This window comes from Mastigoproctus giganteus, chromosome 6 (assembly GCF_048544385.1).
Source record: "Mastigoproctus giganteus isolate SK-2022 chromosome 6, ASM4854438v1, whole genome shotgun sequence".
Taxonomy (NCBI): domain Eukaryota; kingdom Metazoa; phylum Arthropoda; class Arachnida; order Uropygi; family Thelyphonidae; genus Mastigoproctus; species Mastigoproctus giganteus.
The window spans coordinates 80,393,466-80,418,762 of record NC_143580.1 but is presented as its reverse complement, the minus strand read 5'-3'; the positions used below and the strand labels follow the sequence as shown (position 1 = coordinate 80,418,762).

The window sequence follows — 25,297 nt, the reverse complement described above, 5'->3', positions numbered from 1 at the left end:
TAAAAATTTGTTTTGCAAATTCCTTAATGAGTACAGTGTGTATTGTTGATTGCCAAGCAGCACTTGTGTCCCACCCCAACTCCACATTTGTACTCGTGTCACAGTATAAACTCTGTAAAGGCCAGAGATAGCGAGAGTTTTACTGTTGGGTTGTGTTGGTGTGTTGTTTCTCTGGCTATTTAGCTGTAGGGGCCCCTAATGGAACCCAGTGTGCCCATCCTCTACCCTGGAGAGGAAGGAGAGATGTAGTAGGGAATAGAAAGGTCTCTGGCAGGGGCAAGCCCTAGACGATGCCTGAGCTTGGCAGGGACAGCCCTAGGTGGGGACTCTCTGAAAAGTGAAAAAGGGAGTGTGGGGAACCGATGAAAAAGTGAGGAGCAGATGAAGAGTGGGGCATTCCTGTTAAGAGCAGGAAAAGATTTGCGGTGGTATTCCACCAGGGGAAAAGGTTGGAATGGGAGGTGGAGAAGGGGGAACAGAGATTGTAGGGTGTTAAAGTCAGTTGGGCACTCTGATATGAAGTTCTGAGCAGTGCAGACACGTTGCCAGAACAGCTCATTTGGTTTAGTTGTTGATATGCAGGAATTTCTCTAGTAGAGATAAGGAAGTGATTATCTCATTGTATAAAGCAATGGTCAGGTCACATCTTGAGTATGGCATTGAGGTCTGAAGAAGAGTTCTGTAAAAATTGTAGCATCTGGAGACTAGGCACCTGCAAGGTGATCTTGACTGCCGTTTTTAAGGCTTTGAATTATTGAGCAAACTCAGTACTGATGGGATTCTTCTTTCTCAGAATATGCACATGAGGGGACACATTCAAATTTGAGGAAAGATGGTTGCAGAAAACCTCTCTCAGGTGCCTAGATTCCATTCAGAAGAGGGCAGTTAGGTTAATTAATGACTCCTCTCTAACAGTCTCTCCACTCACTGTCTCATAGACATACTGTTTCTGCTGCATGAATTTTCTACAGATACTTCCATAGGCACTGTTCTTCTCAATTGGCTTCTATAATTCCTGCTCTCTTTCAAAACAGTCCGAACACATTTCACCTATCTCTCCCCTCCAATAGTTTGTCTAGTTCTAGTTCTTGAATTTACTCAAACCATCCACTTCCACAACAAAATATATGGAAGCTTCTTTAACAATAAACCACCCATTGCCTGAAGGCAAAGTTCCACATTATTATTACTATTTTTTTTTTTTTTTTATGAAAACCCCAAACATGAGTTATTGGACAAGAAGATTTAACACAAGAAAAGTAGAACAAGTATTAAGGGAAAACAAAGGATTTAAATCAGCAGCCAGGAGCAGTAATATAAAATGACAAATGACTGAAATTTGAATAATTTCAAGTTTGTTTAATTGAAAGCACAACTCTTTTGCATTTAGCCATCATTTTCCCAATTTCTAAACAAAAAAAAATTGGACATCACTGACATAAATAACGAAACAAAATGTCTTTTTGCGGAGCAACGGAACACAATCAACACGACGCACTAAAACAAACTAAACATTTCTTCTCGCTTTTTTTTTTTTTTGAGCAGCAGGTGTGAAGACAGTGGGGGTTGTAAGATAATACATGTAGGTACATTCATTTGCCAATGACGACTTATGTCGCTTATTTACAACATGCAAAACATCTGTTTAAACCTATTCTAGTTATTACTTGAATTTCATGATTACTGGTTGTTTTTTTTATTGGAGTTTAAGTGTCCCAGTTAATCCGATCCTGGTAAATCGAGAGTCTGCTGTACGCAATGTTATTAAATATATAAAAATCCTCTGATATGCAATTCAGAAATAAATGTCTTGTTACTGGTTTCGTAGCATAGTAGCATCACATCATAAATGATGTGAATAATTAATATCTGCAAAACACTTGTGGACAGCACTATAAGTTAGTGCTTGACTGGCTCAGACAACTCATTCAGATAATTAGTGACCCACTATATTTATGTAAATTTACAACATTGTTACTATGGTAATTTCTTTTTAACCTGGTATAGAAATTATTAAATCCAATATTTAGTGTACAGTACCTTTAATTTTATCATATGATGTCACCATTACAACAAGGAAATTTTATAAAAGAAATTTAAAACAATAAAATCAGCACAATCTATCAAATCGAGCAATGCTGGAAGTGGCACATTACCAGATTTTTGAATGAAATCATATAGACAGTTGTATAACTGTCTTACCACCTAATCTTACCATTGCATAATATAATTTTAATAAGTATACAAAAAAAAAAAGATGTATAAATCAGATAAATTAAAAATACTGTAATAAAGACGAATTTGTTTTCAGCATTCATCTATTATATTATGTATATGGAAAAACTGCACCCAATTCATGACGTTTGAGAAATACATGGTGTTTGTAAATCAAGAGTTTACTGTAATAATTAAGATCACAAATCTATGCAAGTGAAGCACCATACAAACAATTGCAGTTTTATTTCAATTTAACACCTACTTTTGACTACAGGTGGTGGTGGTGGTGGTGGTGGTGGCGGCGGCGGAGGTGGTGGCGGCTCAACAAGATTGAAATCAATATCCAGATTGTTTGGTTCGTCGAAAAACACAGTTCTTTTAATATTATGAAAACCCTTCCTTCTTTCCAATTTTCTGAAACGAGGGGGCAACTCATACTGTTCTGGAAACCAACATTGCGTGTGAGCTGGAACTTTCTAGGGGAAAAAAAAAAAAAAAAAAATTGAAATATTACATCTAGTCTGTCAGGAAGGTACCTTTTTTCTTCTCCTCCCTTCTCCACCCCAATAACACATCAAGAATGGGCGTTGAGAATTCAGAGAAATGTGAAATCTTAATTTAAGTAATACGTACCATGGCTATTCTAAAGCATTCAGGTAATAAAGGATTAACAGAGAAAATAAAGTTAATTTAATCATTTGAATTGATTGCCACAAATGCTAGCAAACAGCTTAACTAATTGTATGATCGAAGTGGGTATTTATTGCAGAAAGGAAGGAGAGGAGGATAACTCCTCCTCTCCTTCCTGTACATGTACTCTCGATATTCAAATTCTGTATCCCTTATGTCTGAGTGAAACCTTTTCTCAAATATCCTTATAATGTCCACATTTGATCACTTAATCATTACTTCTAATTCATCAAATTCATTTCCTATACTCCTAGCATTAGCATACAATGCAAGTACCCATGTACCTGTTTTTGCTTTTAATAACCCTGATACAACTCATGTATTTGCTTGTCACTAGATAACCCTCATAGGAGAAAAAGCAGTATGTACTGGAACTTAAGAACAAGTCTGAGCTTCTGCAGACTGCTTAGGACCAAAATATCAACAAGGAATGTGACAGCTTTCTGAAAGTGATAAAGCCCAAGAAACCTATAGGTAAAAAGAAATCCAAAGAAGAAAAAATTAGTCAAGAAACACTTGTCATGATGAACCGAAGATGACAAATGAAGAGCATGATAAACACTGACAAGGAGAAAATTGAGTATACTGAGTTATGCAAAGCCATTAGAAAGAGACTAAGAGAGGACAAGAAGATTTAACACAAAAGTAGAACATGCATTAAGGGAAAACAAAGGATTTAAATCAGCAGCCAGGAGCAGTAATACAGAAAGACAAATGACTGAATAATGCAGTGATATTTTAGTACAGGACGATTTAAAAAAATTTTCAAGCAAAGTTGTAGTACCATTGGCTTTACCTATCATTGACTGCGCTCCATCAGTACACACACTGATGAGTTTACTATAATCTAATTTTAGATTTTCTAGGCATGATTTTACTTTTTCAAATATGTCTGATCCTCTTGTTTTACCATGCAATGACTCCAGACTGGCAAGTTCTTCAAAGACATTAAAATTAGCATCAATTCCTCTTATAAAAATGCTTAACTGGGCTACACCACATATGTCCATTGATTCATCCAAAGCTAGAGAAAAGAAAGTACAAGAATGGACAAGATCTTCCAGTTGTTGAGATACATCCTGAGAGAGTTCCACGATACGTCTCGTAACTGTCTGCCTTGATATAGCAATTTCGTCTGCTTTCCTTTCAATACCTTTATTACCAAGATGGTGTGCAAATATTTGGAGACGAGGCTTAACAATTTCTTCTCCGTCAGAAAAAGGTTTCTTTTTTTCGCCAATACTAAAGCAATATCATAGGACGCTTCTATCATCGCCAAGTCTTCACAACTAACTTTAGCAAATATATTGTCTTCTTCTGATTTCTTCCTTTTTCTTAGTCACATATTCTTTTCGTAGCTCAGACCCAAGAATGAGCTTCATTTTTCCTTCTATGTTAGTCTGATGCTGTGATTTATGGTGTCTATTAAGATCATGTCTTTTATTATGTGAAAGAGTACTTTCACAAACAATGCAATACGGTTTTCCTGATGAACTTGCTAAAAATAACAACTCATTTTCCCACTGTTCATTAAATTCACATTTAATGTCACTTTCTGCTTTTCTTTTGCTCATTTTCTTTTGCACTGTGGTGGATAGAAGGAATAAAAAAATAAAAAAACAGAAAAGTACAAAACTCTAGAGTTTTGTACTTTTCTGTTTTGCCGGGGGGGGGGGGAGCTCCCTCCTACTATTTCTTGAGTTGGCAAAATGCGATTGATGGAAATTTCTCGTAGATGAAAATACCTCAAATTTATCATTTCTTTGTTTCCTTTTAACTTGAAAGACTTCCGACAAAGGATCTATTTGTATATTCTCAGTCCCCTGAAAAAGTCACGTATTGCATTTATTTTCCCACTTGTGCATAGAGTCGGGCAACGGCCGTACAAAAGAATGGACGATTAGGTGCTCGATATATTTTCATAGCCATAGATCACTTATGGTCAAAATTCAGAAATGCATTTTTTTGGAGACTATTTAATTTATTTCTTTTGCTAAATTGAGGAAATTGACACGTTTATGTGCATGTAAATGGAAAGAAGGTGGTGAGTGTCTTAAGCCATATGCGGAAGGACCTGAAATGAAAGGAAATAGAACCAAAGAATCGGCAATATGAGCTTTGGGTACTTGAAATTTTATGATGAAATGCGCCACTTGTAATCTTCCAAAGCGCCCTGTTTGGCAAATGTGATATAGGTTGGCCACCCCTGATCTATAGATTCTTAATGCTTGAAGAGTTTCTACTAAAAATCAGACCAACAGTATTGATTTCACTTGTTGTGTAGATAGGAATCATCCAATAAATCCAGAAAGGTTCTGCTACTATGTGAGTGATCAACTAAAAGTTCCAGTCAATAATGGAAAGTTAAAATCCCTCATTTAAAGACATTCTGATTGACTGTCCCAGTCAATTCAGACAGTTTCATACAGTTCTTCATTATGCTCACAGTCATTAGGGGCCCATAACATACTTCTCATTTTTGTTTTTCCAGTCCTTGTGTCACACAAAACTGACTCAATGTACTGGCCAACCAACGTCAACTAGATGCATTTCTGTTGATTTTATTTGCTTCTTAACTATAATTATAACTCCTCCCCTGTCCGTGCCATGTATCCCTTATGTCTGAGTGGCAACCATGTCTACAATGTCCACATTTGATAACTTAGCCAGTATGTCAAATTCAAATTTATTTAGTATGCTCCTAGCTTTACTGAAAACACAAACATATGTACACCTGCTTTTAGTAACCCTAAGACAGCTGATGTATTTGTTTTTCCATGTGAACTGCCAGCAGGCCTTGTAATCCTAGACACTTTGGTTTCTAGGTTGCTGTATCCAGCAATACACACAGCAACCTAATCTATACAGACTAGGTAGCTGTATGTTCCAATAGAAGTATTTCATATCTGCTTGAGGCTGCTGGTAATGTATTAATCTATACATACCCCTTTCCCCACCAGGCTAGCTGTTCTTCAATCCACTCAACACTGCCTCAATAGCATCAGCAAATGTTCTTGCACTCCTTCTATTTAAGAATTTCCCAATAATGTAAAAACAGGTCTCTTCTGTTAACAAGCACAGACCATGCCAAGAAAATTTCTACTTAATGAGCCTTGCAGTCTCTCCAGAGCCAAATTGAAAATTGACTGACAAAAGCTTTCATCGTGTAATCCCTCCCACCATGTCCAGCAAAATTGCAGATACTTTCAAATTCGATTCTAATATTAACTTTCTCAACACTGCCCTCTGCACTTATTAAGTAAATCCTCAGATCTCTTTCTCTTAATATCATATCATTAGTACCAACATGTACAATATCTCCCCTTTTGTCCTTAAAAATGCTGAGATAATAGGACTAAGGGAAATGTGGTAAAACCAGGAAATAGAGGATGAGTTTCACTATGATATCTATAATATATTAGATTTAGTAAGGATAGGGAAGGCAGGGTCATTCACCTTATCAACAGCAGCCTAAGTGCAAGAAAAGCTTTCCTATATTAAAATGTTGTGAATGCCAGTATAGAATCTGTGTTGAGTTGGTCAGAAGAAAATGTATGTGAATAAGAGACCAGACCAGAAGATTGTGAAGTTCAAGATGGCAGCCTCTACATGCATATGGAATAGAAGATAGATTGCAAATGTCTTGCTATATGAAACTTCACTTGCCCCCTAATTGATAAAATTTTAAAATGAACTAGATGATTGTTATTTGTATCAACATGTCAGGGAAAGTAACTTGGGGAAAGAATATTCTACGCCTGATGACTGCCCATGAACCAGATGACATCATAGAGCTGACAGTACAGGAATCATTAGGAGAGAGATGAGGAGGGAGTTAGTAATGTTAAAGGTGCAATGGAATGGGTTTTAATTTCAGGAAAGGAAATTATAACAACTTAAGGTGCTAAACCTCTATCAACTGGGAAGATAGCTCACAAGAGCACGAATTCATAATTACTGTACACCTTTAAAACCATAGTCACAAAGCCAAGAATGCATAAACAGGAACTCCCAGACTTACGTAGGGTTGCATTTGGCAGAACACTACGTAAGTCAGAATTGTGCAGCACTCAACTGTGCTCGCTGAATTGATTGAATCAAAAAAGAAATGTTCGACAAACATGTAAATAGAATTATTTATTGTATTTATTCAATTTTTACTAAATTACTAAAGCATGCAATTTAAAAAAAAATTATAAAATTACAAAAAAAGAGAGGAGACAGGCATAACCGTCAGTAAATTTTACCTCTCGAGCATCATTAACAGAATCGGAGTCTTCAGCTGATAAGTTGAAGACTCCGATTCTGGCAACCGCTGTGGAGATTTAGAAGGGGTCAGCAGCTCAACCTTAGGAAAGAACATAATGGATGACGGCTTTTTTCCTTTTCATTGCTTTCTTTGTAGCAAGCAAGCATATCATTCACCCTTCTGTTAACTTTTAACAATCGTTCACTGTCAGGAGCCATCTTCTCAAGCCTCGCCATTGCCAATGCAATTTCATGAAATTGCCATTGCAATCTCCGTTGATGAAGCATCTCGGCTCCTCGTTTGGTTCATCTTGAGCTTCGTCAGCATTTTCTTCTTTCACTATCGCTGCCTGCAAATCAATAAGTTCTTCATTAGACAATTCCTTCTCTTCTTCCTCTATTAATTCCTACACGAAATAGATGAAAAACTTTGTCCTGCTTCTTAATCATTTTCATCTTCATTTTGAAATCAATTTTGTATAATTTCCTGGCACTACCACCATTTGCACTTTTTGTTGGTCGCTTCCCTTCATCATTGAAATACATAAATAGGAATGAAGATAAGTTTCTGAAAATTTGTTTTTTATACGACTGAAGATTTCAGTGAAAGGGAACCACGAAGGGGTTTTTGAGAAAGAGGGTAGCCTGTGCGGCGTAGCTTTTTGCCGCTCCTGGAACAGAGAAGTTTTTTCCGATTTATTTTCTGTTTTATTAGCTTAAATAGGCATATTAAGCTATTTTCTAGAGTAGCTTTATATTCCTATTTACGATACTTAGTTTAAAGTAACTTAGATAGAGATTTTGTAGGTATTATGTAGTATCGGTAAGGGTATCAAATCCACATGTTTACCGTTCGTAAATTGCCAGCATTGTTACGCGATACAAAATATCTCGAACTAGATAGCATAAGCTTAGTATAGTATAGTACATAATATTGTCAATTAATCAGTAAATCTATTAATCTTGTGAACTTCATTGTGAATTAAATTGTACTCTGAACTATACATATAACAACTTAGATTACATAACATAAATAACTAGTAAAAATAAATAATTAATACTTAACTTGATATGGAAGTTATATAAAGGGATTTCGTAGATAACACTCGATACTGAAACATAAATATAGCATTATAACTGTGTTGGGATACAGGTTCAGGGTTTTAATTTTGTACTGAAATTGAAATTTTATTGAAATTAAATCGAAATCATGACTCAGACCAGAGCAGCAAAGCAAAAGGCTCAAGCTAATGGGAGTGCTGTGGCTCAGGGGAGAACTGTGGGGGGGGGGGAGTTGTCCTCTGAATCACAGCCTTTTAAAATGCACTACTTGCTTGATGTTTGTGGAGCAGTCGGGTAGGGCACATGATACTGCCATGGGAGATGTCTTTGTGTGTGCACGATGCAAGGAGTGTAAGGAAATCAGGCGACAACTCAGCATTGTTATGGGCCTATATGAGAGCTGTAAGGATAGGGTGGATGCCCTCAAAGGATTAAAAGTGAGGGCCCATCAAGCTCTCAGCTTGCCCACACCAATGCCAGAGCTTGCACTTGGTCATCACGCAACACAGCGGCAGCCCCCAAGGCAGAATGCGCTGATCCCAAATGAACTAGTAGTTGTTGGTGACTATTGTCAGGGAAACGGGAAACATGCTTTGTAAAAAGGATAGGTGGAACAGGACCGGGGTATGTCTGCCAGGGACAAAGGTTAATGACATTGTACAGCGGATATCATCTTTTAAGGGCACAAAAGGTGATATAGTTGTACACTAATGATATTAAGAGTAGGAGACCGGCGGATTTACTTAACAAGTACAGGTCACTGTTGAAAAAAAGCGTGAATTAGGGTTGAATTCTGCCCAGACACGATAGGAGGGAGTATATGATGAGAGCCCTGTCGATCAATTCAGCCCTGGAAAGATTGTGCAAGGCTCAAGGGGTAGAATTTTTTTCAGCCTGGTCTGTACTTGTTAACAAGAGAGACTGCTTCTACAGGGATGGAATACACTTAAATAGAAAGGGTGCAAGAATGTTTGCTGATGCTATCGAGGCAGTGTTAGGTGGGTCGGAAAACTGCTAGATTGGGGGGATACAAGGACTAATAGATTAACAGTAGCCATTAGCAGAGGTGAAAGTGATTCTTGCACTGCTTCTATTGAAATGAGCAGCAGCCTGAAAAATAAGATGCAGGATATTTCAGAGACTGCTGTGAATCATTGCAGTACAAGTAAACACATGGGTCGTGCTAAGGTAGCTAAGAAAAAGAACATACTTGCGTGAACACCAATGCTAGGAGTTCAGTAAATAAATTCGATGAATTTGAGGTATTGCTCAAAACATCAAAGGCAGATATTGTTGGGATTTCAGAAACATGGTGTCACACAGATATAAGGAGTGCAGAACTGGAATTTGGGGTCTACAATATCTACAGAAAGGATAGACAGGATAGGTAGGGAGGAGGGGTTATGCTATTAGTTAAGAAATACATAAAATCCAAGGAAGTGAAGCCAGTCGACATCGCTGGACAGTGCAGTGTCGAGTCAGTTTGGTGTGACATAAGCATTGGGAAATCAAAATTGAGAGTAGGAGTGTGCTATAGGCCTAATGACTCTGATGAGTATAATAAGAAACTGTACAGGGAAATAGAGTGGGCCAGTAAATCAGTCTTATAATGGGGGATTTTAATTTCCCAGATATTGACTGGAATTTGGGGGCTGGTCACTCACACACTAGTAAGGCTTTTGTGGATTTATTGGATGATCGTTTTCTACATCAGCATGTTCGGAAGGCAACTAGAGGGAGTAATACTCTTGATTTGATTATCAGTATTGATTCTTCATGCATTAAGAATCTGCAGATAAATGAACCACTAGGTGGTAGTGATCATAGTGTGCTGAAGTGGGATTTACTCAAAGAGGTAAGTACCATTAGGGGTAAAGGGAAGGGTTATTGCTTTCGTAAAGGCGACTACGATGGACTGAGACAGTATTTAAATTCTATACAGTGGGACCAACTGATGATGTTACCAACAGCAAATTCAAAATGGGAAGCATTCAAAGAACTTATTTTGGAATGCTACTAGGCGTTACATACCAACTAAGAAATATTGTTCAAGGTTTAGGCCTAAATGTATGTCAGATGAACTAATGAGACATATGGCAGAGAAGAAATATGCATGGGATATATACAAATTAACACGTGACACAGAAATCTATGATAGATACAAGTTGATCTGTAACAAAGTTACAAAGGAGGTTAGGCAGGTGAAGGCAGATTACGAGAAATCTTTGGCAAGGGATGCAAAGAAAAACAGCAAAGAGTTCTTTACTTATGTAAACTCTAGAAGGAAGGGGATGAATCAGATTGGTCCACTTGATACTGATGGGTCAACTGTTGATGAGCCTGCTCATGTAGCTAACAAACTAAATGAATATTTTGCATCGACATTCACACATGAGTTATTCAGCGAGGGGAATGCCAGAGGTGTATTCAACTCTGGCAATAAGCTAGAGAATCTTGTAATAACTGGGAGTAAAGAGGAGGAGAAATTGTTGAAGATAAACACAAGAAAGGCACCTCGGGTGGATGGGATCTATCCAGTTATATTAAAGGAGGCAGCAAAGGAAGTAAGCAAACCCTTAGCCATAATTATGTTTGTTTGTTTGTTGTTTGGTTTTTAAGAGCATTAGCAACTAAGGCCATATTGCTCCGGTGCGGTGGTCATTCCCTGACCTTTCCGCGTGCTCCGTATTTGGTGGTGACGGGCTCGAACCCCGGTCCAATCAAGAAGCGTGTGCTACACACTGCTGCTCCTTCCCACCTGGCTACGGAGGCGCCTGCCATAATTATGAGAGCTTCCTTGGACTCAGGGGAGGTATCCATGGAATGGAGATGTACAAATGTGACCCCAATTCACAAAGGAGGATCAAAGGCTGACACAAGAAATTATAGACCTGCAAGTTTAACTTCTGTTCCCAGAAAATTAATGGAGGCACTGGTTAAAGAAGCACTGCAGGATCATCTAGACAAGACTTCAGTTATAGTTCGGACACAGCATGGTTTTGTTTAGGGGAAGTCTTGCCTGACCAATTTGATTAGATACTATGATGCAGTCACAAAAGAACTAGATGCAAGGAATAACTTTGATATTATATATTTGGATCTTAGAAAGGCTTTTGATACTGTTGCCCATGGAAGACAGCTGCACAAATTGGAGCAGTGTGGCATTGGAGGCAAATTGCTGCTATGGATAAAGGGGTGGTTGAGGGGGAGAAGACAGAGTGGTAATCAATGGACACTGCTCATCGTGGACTAATGTTATTAGTGGAGTCCCTCAGGGTTCAGTATTGGGTCCATTATTGTTTTCTGTATTTATAAATGATATTGATGATGGTATATCAAGCTTAATGTCCAAGTTTGCAGACGATATGAAGGTTGGCAGGGTTGTCAAGGACACTACTGACGCTATGCTGCTGCAACAGGATCTGGAAAGGTTGAGCAGATGGGCTGAGAGGTGGCAAATGAAGTTTAACATTGACAAATGTAAAGTACTACATGTGAGAAACAGCAACCCCAGAGCAACGTATCAACTCTGTGGTACTACACTGACAGTGGTAGAGAATGAAAGGGACTTGGGGGTGGTTGTGCAGGCAGATATGAAGTTCTCTGAGCAGTGCAGATGGGCTGCAAGAGTAGCTCATGGTGTATTGTCAATGATATATAGGAATTTTTCTAGCAGGGATAAGGAGGTGATTATTCCCTTGTATAAGGCAATGGTCAGACCACACCTAGAGTTCTGTATACAGGCCTGGAGGCCTCATTTCAAGAAGGATGTAGAGCTGCTGGAATGAGTACAGAGAAGGGCAACAAGATTAGTGAATGGAACAAAGGGTTGCTCTTACGAAGAAAGGCTTAAGTTTTGCAAATTACAGTGTCTGGAGACTAGGCACCAGTGAGGTGATCTGATAGAGGTGTATAAAGCCTTGAATGGTTTGAGCATGCTCAATGCTGATGGGATTCTTCCTCCCATCAGCAATTCTTCCTCTTGCTCAGAATAATCACCGGAGAGGGCATAAATTCAAATTGAGGAAAGACAGATGTAGGATAGATGTGCAGAAATTTGGCTTTAGACAGCGGGTGGTTGGTGGGTGGAACAAACCTCCATCCCTTGTCATGGAAATTGATAGTCTAAATAAGTTTAAAGCTCAGCTGGACAGGTATTTCGAACGAACAGAGGGGTGAAGTGGAAGTGGTTATTTTTTATTTATTTATTATTTATTTTTTTTTTTGGCTGATGCTGCATAAGCTTGCTTTCTTGCATCAAATGCCTTTACTAATGCTTCACCATAACTGCATAAAAACCCACTCAACTGCAGTTATCGGTATTATTGCAAATGCAATAAGATAAGAGCTTACTACCTGTTTATAATTAGATGCACCAACAGAAAAACCCAATAAACTGGAAAATGCAAATTGTTTTTGTTTTATGGTCGTGACCTCCAGAAACATGCTTTAGAAAAATATCACAGAGGCGTTAAAAATTAATTCTTATAACAGGAACATATGATAACGATGAAAGGGTAGTGTAATTTCCATTATAAATATGACCTTTTAGAGAGATAAATAGCTTAGTAATATAGCAAAATTTTAAACTTCCAAGGATAACTAATTACAAAAGAAGAACAAAAAAAAAAAAAGTGTTAATGGGTTCACATTACAATATTTTCCCACATTACCTCAATTTTTTTGCACACGCGATGCAAAATACGTTTCCACAATTTTTTTTTTTTTTTAGTTTGCACCGGCCAGCAAAAACTTACGTAAAGTTGAATTTCCATAAGTCGAGTATTACCTAAGTTGGGGAGTTCCTGTATATACATTATCCTAGCAGCATATGCGTGGGACATGTGCCTCACAAGAAAACGTTTTTCACATTAATTGTTGTTCAAGATTAGCAAATGAAACTTTTTACCTAAAAAACTGAAACTTTGAACCTTCCTAAATATAGATTAGTTTTACTCAAGTTGTTTTTGAGTAATATTTTTATGTTTTTCACAGAGTAGTTGCATGAACAGATCATGCACATCGATGCTGTTCAAGTTTATATTTCAATTATGCATCAAACAATTTCTGTTCTAGGTCAAAATTGCCCGCTAGTTTGGCTCTCTTTGTAAATAAAGCACTGGCTCAACCTTGGAAGAATGCTTCAGGCTTTTGAAGAGTAATAAACTGAAAACATGTGAGAACCCTATATGGGTTTTCTTCCCTGCAACTCGCCTTATAATTATTTTTATGTAGAGTTCAGTGAGATTTGTGAAGTGAATAAGTACTATACTTTTTCAACTTTTTTTAAATCTAAAACCACAGAATAATCTAATATGCTAAATTCCATTAATTTTATTTGATTTATTATAAGGAAAAAGTTGTCTCATTCATTATAATTTATTTATTTGAAAAGAAATTGATATCTTTGGTCATATATGAATCATATGAACTGTAAGAACAAATGAAATACACAGGAACAAAAGGAAATACTGTGATAGCATAAACTGTAATTAGGTACATACACTCCGTGACCACTGAATTATGACCATCCCATCCGTAATGGAATATGCACATAGCTCGTAATAAAAAAGCCAAACAACTTCGTATGCTAGAGCAGTGGTAATTTATATCTGGTTGTGCAAGTCAAAGTACTAAACTAGCAGTTACAGAATGTAGTAAAGATATCATGGAGTTTCAAAAAGGGCACGACTGTAAGAGCTTGTGTATCAGGTGCTTATATATTGGAAACTGCATGTCTTGTTAATTGCTCAAGGCCCACCAGAAGAACTGTAAAGGATTATGCAAGGTGGATGTTCATAGTTAGCAAAGGGTGCAGCACATTGCATGGGCTCAACAACAGGTTGCTGTGCAACAGCTGACATCACAATAAAATATTGGAAATGCAAGAACAATATCCCACATACTCAAACGTATGAAGTTCCACAGCAGATGACCAAAGAGACACCCTCTCCTCACCACCGATCATCATCAATGACAAATGCTGTGGTGTCAACAACACGCTGGTTGGACACTGAAGGACTGGAAATAAGTGTGCTGGTTGGATGAATCCAAATACCTAGCACAACAAACCGAAGGATGCATTTGTGTGTAGAGCAAGCAACACATCCATGGGCCCACTGTGCACGGTGCCCACTATTCAGGTATGTAGTACAGTTGGTCCTCGTATAACACGTGTTTACATTACACGAATTCGATCATACACGATTTATAAATAGGGGAACGTTATCTTATATAACACGAACCGAATTCGCTTATGCACATTCGCCTTTGTGTTTACAAGAAATGGCAGTCAAACGCGGAATCACCCCAACTGAACACAACACGATAGGAATGAAGAGAAGATTCTGAAAATGTATTTATGTGTTTTATATCAGTGAAGGGGAAACACATTTCACCATAATAACGTAAAAACCAACACAATTCCAGCTATCGATATAATCGCAAATGCAATTAGATGGAGTTTACTACCAGTTTATAACAGATTCCACTAGCAGAGACGCAACTGGAATTGTTTTTGTTTTATGGTAGTAACCCCCAGAAATGTGCTTTAGTAAAATGTGAGGTGTTAATAGTGTATCTCGGCCTTTATGGTGTTGTTTATTCAGTTGCTACACGCGCGCAGCTTTGTTTCTGTGTATTAAGCGTGCCTCCTCGTTTTGTAATTGTGTTTTATTCCCTAAAAATTAGTAAAATACTTAAAAGGTGTGAAAAGGAAGCATCCTGGCAAAGACACTGCAGGTTCAGAGAGAATAAAAAACAATATCGATAAACAGAGGTGGACTGGATCAAAAATTCTTACCCGGGAAAATTTATAGTGGCCTCATACTACGGTTTATGGCCAAAATCACACTGGCCTCCGGCCCACCAGGATTTCCCGGGTAAGGCTTATGGCCAGTCCGCCTCTGTCGATATAAAATTGTGAAACGCTTTGAGCGAAATGAAAGACTGTGATATTGCACATGCTACAGACCTAAATGAGGCAATGCCAAGAAAATAAAAACAACTTTCATAGCAGGAACAAATCAAAGTGTAATTAAAATCCATTAGATTAAGACACAAGAATTGGAAGAGATGGAACGGCTGTCATCTGTTTGGATAGAAAATCAAAGAAAAAACAAGTTTGCTTACGATAAGAAGGAAAAGCATTAGCAATATTTTATTACGTAATAAAATACGTAAGCATTTTATTACGACTTACGTATTATAAAATACGTAATTATTTTATTACGACTATTTTATTTAATATAATAAATTTTTTACGAATAAAATACTTTTTTAGTATTAAAAAATACTAAAAATGCTTTATAATATTATGATATTATTTTTTATTACGTATTTTAATCATTATAAAATACTTACGTATTTTATAACGATTAAAATTACCCGATTATTTATTGTGTTTGGTAATGTTTTGGTTCCAAATGAGTGTTCAATCTTGGGTGGTCGGCACCTAACCCCACTTTTCCCATAGGGCCTGTTTATATTGCGCGATTTTGCATTGCACGAGGGTTTCTAGGAACACAACTATTGTGCTATACGAGGACAGACTGTAGTGGTTGTTTAATATGGGACATGTTTTGCACAAGAACTAGGATCCCTCGTGCATATGGACCAACGTTTCATTGGTGAGGTCTACTGGCAGCTCTTAAGAATGTGTGTGTGTGTGTGTGTGTGTGTGTGTGTGTGTGTGTGTGTGTGTGTGTGTGTGTGTGTGCGTGCGCGCACCTCCCACATTGCCCTTTTTCCCAAACAAAAACAGATCTTCCAAGAACAAAAGTGTGTCATATCATCGGGACTACGCTGTGCATGAGTGGTATATTTTTAGCAGAATTAGTGTTTGAATATTTTAGCTTCTACAGGTAACATACAAACAGAAACAAGGGTGTGACGTTTAATTTTTAAATTTTGCACCCTTCTTAGTTTTATAAACTTAGAAATGGAAGTAATATTTTCATGCTTATATGTGCCACAAATTGCTAGCTAAGAAAGCAAAGATCTGGGACAAGGAGTTCTTTATGTATGTCAATACAAAGAATAAAACACTGAATCCGATCAGACCTTTGTAAAGTCTTACATAACCCAGCCAATGTTGAGGATTAACTGAACAGGTACTTTGCATTGGTATTTACAAAAGAAAGACCCCTTCATGGTACGGAGAAACTGCATAAGTGAAGCTGGAAAGCATGAAATTAGCAATGCTGAAATTTCAGATTATATATTAGAAAACCTTTCAAACCTAAAGGCAAGTAAAGCTCTTGGAGTTCATGCTATTCAATTTGAGGGAAGTGCCAGCAAAATTCAGTGGATTGGAGGGCATAACTGGGCACTCAGAAGAGACTCTTTGGATTGGAGAAGTGCCAACATAATGTCAATACCTAAAAGCAATTCTACGGGTGAAGTGGGTAACTATTGACCAATTAGTCTAACTTCAATGTTAGGAAAAATCATTGATGCAATGTTCAAGAGTTCAAATACAGGATAATTTAGACAGATGAAATTCTGAAGAAAACACATGGTTTTGTAAAGGGAAAATCACGTTTAACTAACCTAGCTAGCTATTTTGCAAGTCATTCATGAGCTAAATTCAGGAAATAATTGACATTATTTTATGAAGACCCCACCCATGGGAGGTATTAGAACCTATAATATTTAGTACCGTGCATAAAGGGTCCAAATATAGGCACCACATCTGGTGAGATCAGAAAAGGGCATCCATATGAGGAAAGACTTCAAACATGTCAGCTACAGAGCTTGAAAACAACACCTTACAGGAGATTTAGATTTGATAGAGGTGTATAAGGCTCTGAGAGGTGAAAGTAAAATGAATGAGGGAAATCTTCATTTTCACAAATGGTTCTGGACTAGGGACCATAAATTCAAATTACAAGAAAAAGGTTTAGACCAGATTTACAGTTCTTTCAGTTAGAAAGTTTTTAGTTACTGGAGTAAGGTGACTGACATTTGAGACTGACAGCTTGAGGAAATTCAGCTGAACACATGTGAGGAGGGAGTCAAATAGGTAGTTTATTTTAGTTTTACCATTTATTATTTTTTTTAATTAATTTTTTTGATGGTTTGGCCCAGCGTTTCTCAAACTGTTCTGCAGAACACTATTGTTCCGTGAAAAATTGTAATTAATAATTTTTTAAAAATAATAAAATAAATAAATTTTTCATATTTGTAGCATACACCACTTTTGAATCGTTATAATATTTAACAATTTTTTTTCAGTTATTAATATACTGGCATAGACTAATAATCAAATAGACCACGGAACACTTTATTTTGGCAGGCTTTGCATAGAGAAGTATACGTAGAGGTAATGACACCTACAAAAAAGTAGCAATATGATGATCTAGTATGCCATTCATATGCAATTTAGCTTGGAGTACACGGGTGGAAGGTTAGGAGGAAGAGAACCGATATCATAACTAAACTCAGTTCCTTGTATAAATTTTTTTTGATAATTATTAGTATTTTGAAATATTATTATTAATATATGTGATCGGGGATTTGTGGTTGAAAAAAGGAACTTTAAAATGAGAAGCAAAGTACTTCTAGTAGTGCAACTATGGTCAATGAAAATGAACACTATATGTTCCCCAAAAATCCAAAGTGAAAAAACAAGAACCAACTAATAAAAGACCAAAACAAAAGTATGACAGTTATCTGAATTTCGGCTTTACATGTTGGAAATAAAGATGCTCCTGATGCCCAGTGCATTGTATGTATTAAAATATTACCAACAGTTCTTTGGCTCCTGCTAAACTTGTGTTTCATGTGTTCCATGTGAATATGTTGCTAGATGAAAAAAGTATTCCGGGACTAAAAATGTTTGGGAAACGCTGGTTTAGCCTATGGGTTGAGGCGTGTGCATGCATCTAATCATGGAGGCAGCTGTTTTACAATGTAACAAAACCCTAGTATAGGTCTCATGTAAGTGCCTCACAGTCTCAGCACCAAATGTCTGATTCTGCTCAGTGACTTATTCATTGTTTATAACATTCATCCACCTCATGCACATGCCTACTTTGTCTAATGCATAGTCATGCCCAGTCCTATATTGATATTCTATATACAAAGTATTTCCAGCTAAGGAAGGGGCAACATCGCCCCAGAAGCTCCTGTTTTATATTTGTATCTTAACCTATTTGTACCTTACTCTATAATAAATACAGCATTTTTGGAAGTCACAATATTCCTTATTGACAATAAGGAACCTGAAACTAAAGGCCTATTCATATAGATACCATCAAATTCGTGCCGTCCTTTCCCTTTAGCCTCAAGTTTTTCTAATAAACATTATCTGCAATTTCAACAATGCAGATTTAATCCTCACTACAAAGGGTCTTTCATCTGTAAAGATCAATGTGAAATACCAGTTCAATTGACTCTTGATATTTTAAGGAGTCCTTATGTGCTGTAATGTAATAACTAGATCGTATGTATAGCTTAGCTTAATTTTCAGGACTCACCTCATAGTAATCCGCTTAGCTGGTGGAGGGTTTTATCACATACATAGTGGTTATAGGATTCTAATACTTTACAGGGATTATGGGTTTTAAAATTAAGTTATGGGCTGTAGAAAAATTTTTAAGTGCACCTTCCATGGTTGCCTAATTAAATTAAATTAAGAGAAAAAAAAGGGAAATATATAAGCTAATAATCGCGCACGAGCGACTTTCGAGTTTCCTCGTCTTCAGTTAGCTATAGTGGAGGGGGGGGAAGAGAGCGCGCTTGTCTTATATATGGGTTGGGTTCCCGAAATGCATTTCAGTGCACGTGGAAACTTGATACGTGCTAAATTCCAAATGGGGGAGAAATTGGCGGGAATCTTTTTGTTTAACACGTTGAGTGATGTATGGCGCTTAAACCATTCAATAACGAGGGCTTCGTTTTCAAGGATTTTGTAGCTAGAATTTAATTTAATTACTGTGATGGCTGAATCAATGAGTGGGTTGTGATTTTGAGATTGGACGTGTTGTGTTAGTTCTGTACTTGCTGAGTTAGTTTTGAAGCTATTAAAGTGGTAGTATGCACGCGTGTTCGCGATTTTTGATGTCCCGAATTTTGCTGTTGTACTACCTATGTAACATGCTTGGCAATCTGATTGGCATCTGATCAAATATATAATGTTGTTGTAATCTTGCGTCTCGTACTCGTGTGTTGTCTTGTATGAATTGAATTTGGAACTTAATTTGTTATACGATGTGAATATTAATTTTATATCTGTATTTTTAAAAATCTGTTGAAGTCTTCTAGCGTATTGTTGATGATATGGGAGCGCGATAAGGGGTTTTTGTGTCTTATTCTTGTTCACGTGGTTAATAATTTTGTTTGGGTTATTAGTGTTATTATGAACTTTGGTGATGGTTTCTTTTATTAGTTGTGGTGGGTATTTTCTGTCGATGAATTTTTTGGTGAGGTATTGTAATTCTATAGATAGGTCTGTTTGTGTGTGGCTATATTTTACAGCGTTGTATATCTGGTTGTATATAACTGCTTTTTTGATGTATAGAGGGTGGTGTGAGTGGTAATGTAAGAATTTACCTGTATGCGTGTTTTTTCTGTATATTTTGGTGCCTAAAGATGTGTTTATTTTGTATACAGTGAGGTTTAGAAAATTAATTTTATTATCGTTTTCTACTTCGAGGGTGAATTTGAGTCTTTCATGTGTTGTGTTAAAGGTGTTCAGTAAAGTATCGGATGGTGGTTCTGTTGCCTATTAAGAGGACGTCATCTGCATACCTCATGTATAGTTTAATTCCTGGGGGAAAAGGTTGGAGAATTTTTTCTTCGATAGATGCGAGGTAGATCTCGGATAAAGGGGCAGAGATACCGAGGCCCATGGGAAGGCCGAAAATTTGTTCGTAGACGTTATTTTGGAATTTAAATTGTTTGGCGTCAAGTAACAGTGATGCGAGTTCTAAAATATCATTAATGTTTAAGTCGGTACGTTTTGTTAATGTGTCGTCTTTGATTAATAGATCTTTAAGGGCCAGTAGCATGGATTCGATGTGTACGTTTGTGTATAGGGAGACGACGTCGAAGGATGCGAGAATATCGTTTTCAGATATGGTTATGGAAGTTATGTATTCGTGTGCTTGTTTAGTGTTGTGGACCCTGAACCGAGAAAATCTCATTAAAGGTGAAATGATTTTGACCAGGAATATGGATAGGTTAGCATAGGCGGACTGTTTATAAGAAACGATGGGCCTTAAAGGGTAATCTTGTTTATGGAGTTTGACTATTCCAAATATGTGTGGGAGAATGTTATTGCGTATGCCTATTTGCTGGAGGGTATGTAAATTAATTTGTTTGTTGGCTCTGAGTCTTCTTAGGATCCCATCAAGTTTATTTTTAAGCTTGTTAATATTAAACGTGTTGCAAGTTCTGTATGTTGTTGAATCTGATAAGATGTGTAGCATTTTCTTTGTATATGTGCTTTTGTCCATGATTGCGATGGTGTCCCCTTTGTCTGCCTTTTGTATTATAATGTTCGGGGTTTTTTTGAAGTCTCGTATGTGGATTAATTGTTGTTGGGGAATGTTAGGTTTACTGGTTAATTGGGAGTTAAAAACAGCGTTAGTTTCATGTATGATTCGATATTTATCTGGGTGGTTATCAAGTCTGGTTTGTATTTCTATCATGGCGTCTTTGACTGGGTAGTTGTTGCTGTTAATGGCGAAATTGAATCCGTATTCTAGACTGGCAAGTTCGTTAGGGGAAAATGTTTGTGTGGAGATGTTAACAACTGAGTTTGTGGGGAGTTTTTTGTGTCTCCTAGTGAGTGTATCCCATTTTAAAGTTGCTTGAATTCGTGTGTTGTTCTGTTGTACGTAATCGTACCAAGTCGTGGGGGTTAGTTCTCTTTTAAGTTTGAATTTAAGGGTATGTATTTGATCTAAAAGGAGATATTTTTCTCTGTATCTTTTCCGTAATTCGGCTTTAATTATGGCAATGGAGGCTTGGTGTATGATAAAAGGGTATTTTTTAACAGTGTTTTTGGTGCAGATACGAGCGAAATTGGGGATTATGTCATATATAAGACATTTCTTTAAGAATGTGATGTGGAGTTTGTCGGAAAAGTATTTTACTAATAGTTTTGTGAAATGGAGTTTCCTATCGTGCAGATCTGAATGCATTGGGGAAAATGTGGAAATGATAGGCGTGCGGAAGAGGTGTAATATATAGTTAAAGGATTTGTGTTAAATTGACTCTTGATATTTTAAGGAGTCCTTATGTGCTGTAATGTAATAACTAGATCGTATGTATAGCTTAGCTTAATTTTCAGCACTCACCTCATAGTAATCCGCTTAGCTGGTGGAGGGTTTTATCACATACATAGTGGTTATAGGATTCTAATACTTTACAGGGATTATGGGTTTTAAAATTAAGTTATGGGCTGTAGAAAAATTTTTAAGAAAGGAAAGTGCACCTTCCATGGTTGCCTAATTAAATTAAATTAAGAGAAAAAAAAAAGTGAAATATATAAGCTAATAATCGCGCACGAGCGACTTTCGAGTTTCCTCGTCTTCAGTTAGCTATAGTGGAGGGGGGGGAAGAGAGCGCGCTTGTCTTATATATGGGTTGGGTTCCCGAAATGCATTTCAGTGCACGTGGAAACTTGATACGTGCTAAATTCCAAATGGGGGAGAAATTGGCGGGAATCTTTTTGTTTAACACGTTGAGTGATGTATGGCGCTTAAACCATTCAATAATGAGGGCTTCGTTTTCAAGGATTTTGTAGCTAGAATTTAATTTAATTACTGTGATGGCTGAATCGATAAGTGGGTTGTGATTTTGAGATTGGACGTGTTGTGTTAGTTCATACAAGACAATTCATACAAGACAACACACGAGTACGAGACGCAAGATTACAACAACATTATATATTTGATCAGATGCCAATCAGATTGCCAAGCATGTTACATAGGTAGTACAACAGCAAAATTCGGGACATCAAAAATCGCGAACACGCGTGCATACTACCACTTTAATAGCTTCAAAACTAACTCAGCAAGTACAGAACTAACACAACACGTCCAATCTCAAAATCACAACCCACTCATCGATTCAGCCGTCACAGTAATTAAATTAAATTCTAGCTACAAAATCCTTGAAAACGAAGCCCTCGTTATTGAATGGTTTAAGCGCCATACATCACTCAACGTGTTAAACAAAAAGATTCCTGCCAATTTCTCCCCCATTTGGAATTTAGCACGTATCAAGTTTCCACGTGCACTGAAATGCATTTCGGGAACCCAACCCATATATAAGACAAGCGCGCTCTCTTCCCCCCCTCCACTATAGCTAACTGAAGACGAGGAAACTCGAAAGTCGCTCGTGCGCGATTATTAGCTTATATATTTCCCTTTTTTTTTCTCTTAATTTAATTTAATTAGGCAACAATGGAAGGTGCACTTTCCTTTCTTAAAAATTTTTCTACAACCCATAACTTAATTTTAAAACCCATAATCCCTCTAAAGTATTAGAATCCTATAACCACTATGTATGTGATAAAACCCTCCACCAGCTAAGCGGATTACTATGAGGTGAGTGCTGAAAATTAAGCTAAGCTATACATACAATCTAGTAGATACCAGTTCAATTTAACAGCAACACCAACTTGGTTATCTTATACTTTTCCACACCCATTACAAAGGGTCCGATCTGATTCATTTTCTTCTTCTTTGTATTGACTTAAGTGTAAAAGTTGTCTCCATTCTTTACTATCCCAGTTTCTTTTCACGCTCAAACTTTGCTTCACACTTAACCTTTTCTGTGGTATTATTACATGTCAACTTGTACCTGTTATAGGCCTCAGTATTTTTCATGAATCTCTATAATTTTCCCCTGCCATCTTTTTCAGCTTTATTAACTGAGAAATTCTGTATTCATCCATCTTGGCCTCCTTTTGATTTAGTTTTGTTAATGCTATAGGTGCATTCATGGCTCCTGTGTCTACTGCTTTAAAGATATTTCATAATTCTAATATATTCACCCTCCTTCTGCTACCCATCCAGTTGGGAGAGTTGTGTCTGAAACAGACACAGTCCCCTTGTCTGAAATTAAACCCCATGCCTTTACCTTTAACAACTGCAACCTTCTTTCTTCATCTTCCAACTAAGGGCTGCATAATCATTTCCTGCTAATGGTTCCACTGCATAAGTGCATTTCACTGCAGTAGTTGAAATGAAGTAAAATTCTTGTGCTTTACTACATTCATTTTTGTTCATGGAAATCTTTCTAGTCCCACTGAAGACCAAGTATTTGACCTTAAGGCTTGAGTTTAGAAATAAATACTGTCTCCGTGGTTGCTTAATATGATAATATCTTTTAAAATCATACAGCATTACCTGAAACAGTGAACCCACTATGCATTTGAAATACTGTCATAACTGCTGTTTTTTAAGCTTACTGGTTTATCATCAGCTGGCACACATCAATCTATCAGCAAATGCATGCTGAACTGTAAATAATATATTTTTTATTTTAGTTCTAGGGATTAAAGGTACACATAATGGTCACTGTGTTTAAATAGAAGTTTTACTTTATGAACTACTTTGCTGCTCAGTTAGACAGAAAGCAAGCAATATCAAAAAAGAGTTGCAAAGGTTCCACAATTAAGTAATTAGAAAATGCAAATAAATGATTAATTTAATAATAATAATAAAAATAAAATAAGGTATATATTAACTATAAATATTTCAATAAACAAAGAAAATAAACAAATATAATAATAAGAAATAATACAAAAAATAATAATATAAATCAATCAGTGTAACTATTCATTGTGAGCAAACAAGAAAATATAATGACAAAGGTGTTAGAAATACAAAAATCTGTCATCCCAGCATTGCTTAAATGCAAATCGCCTGTAACATAAGATATTCCATTGTATATGCTGTATACTGACCTTGTATATTGTTATTTGCTATTGTATATTGACTGTAAATAGAATTTTATTCCTCCTATATAAGACTTCGGCTGTTCTGGAGTTATAAAAAAATTTAAAAAAATTCAGTTTGGCATACATTAACTAATAGATTTCATCCATCAGCAGATGAGAAGCCAGTAAAGCTTCAAACAGCTCTCCTGGCATTGTGTCTCAGATTTTTAAATGTTTATCAGCTCCACCTTTTTGAATGATGCTATATAATTTAAAAATAAATTGCCAACTTAGACAAAACCACGGATAAAAAGTGTCTCTAATTTGAACAAAAGTCCAAGTCTCAAGATGTCACTGCTTATCAATCAAGCTTTAATGTTGAATAAGCAGCCCTGAGACCTTCAGTGGGGGGCAAAAAAAAAAAAAAAAAAAAAAAAAAAAAAAAGAGTTCCAACATTGAATTTGTATACAGTAAATTTTTATTAACATTGAACCCTAGATATAATGCATATACAGGGTGTCTCAAAAATATTGGTACAAACGTTTAGGGGAGGTAGGTAACATCTAAAAGGAATGTGAATCACATAGGAACCCATAACCGGAAATGTCACAGGAAAGTAGTAGCAGAGACACAAGAAGCAGAAATGACACAAGACAGTAATTAGTGGCAAACATTTATTTGACATAATATTAACAATGGAGTACGAGATGGATGCATTTCGTGATGTTACAACAGATGCTAGAAGGTTCCACCATGAGACGCAATGCATCCGTGACACCGACGCAACATGGATTGGTGGACACGGTCAAACACACCTGGAGTTTCGACAGTAGCAGCAGTGCAGACAAGTCTCGCCACGAGATCCATTTCCATCTCCACAGGCGATTCATACATGATAGATTTGAGGTCCCCCCCCACAGAAATAAATCAAGGCTCGATAAATCAGGTGAACGTGGGGGCCAGGCAACAGGTCCACCACGGCCAATCCATCGACGCCTGTTCAAATGGTCACGAACAGACCTTCCATAATGGGCAAGCGCCCTGTCATGTTGAAACCAAATGTTGCGTCTCACATTTGCTGGAACATCGTAAAGTAACCCTGGTAGAACTTGTTCAAGAAAGATCCGATATTTAGCGGAGTTCACGAGGGATGGTAACAGGTATGGGCTGACTAAGCAATCACC

The 25,297-nt window shown here is 37.0% G+C and overlaps 1 protein-coding gene across 1 annotated transcript in view; it reads right to left on the bottom strand.

The window, feature by feature from the left end:
• LOC150084433 (uncharacterized) overlaps window positions 1–25,297 on the bottom strand; it is a 242,229-nt gene that overhangs the window by 140,687 nt on the left and 76,245 nt on the right. The window contains exon 6 of the mRNA XM_090376229.1: window positions 2,480–2,693. Within this exon, the coding sequence (XP_090232355.1) occupies window positions 2,480–2,693 (214 nt within the window). The remainder of the gene's footprint in view (window positions 1–2,479; window positions 2,694–25,297) is intronic.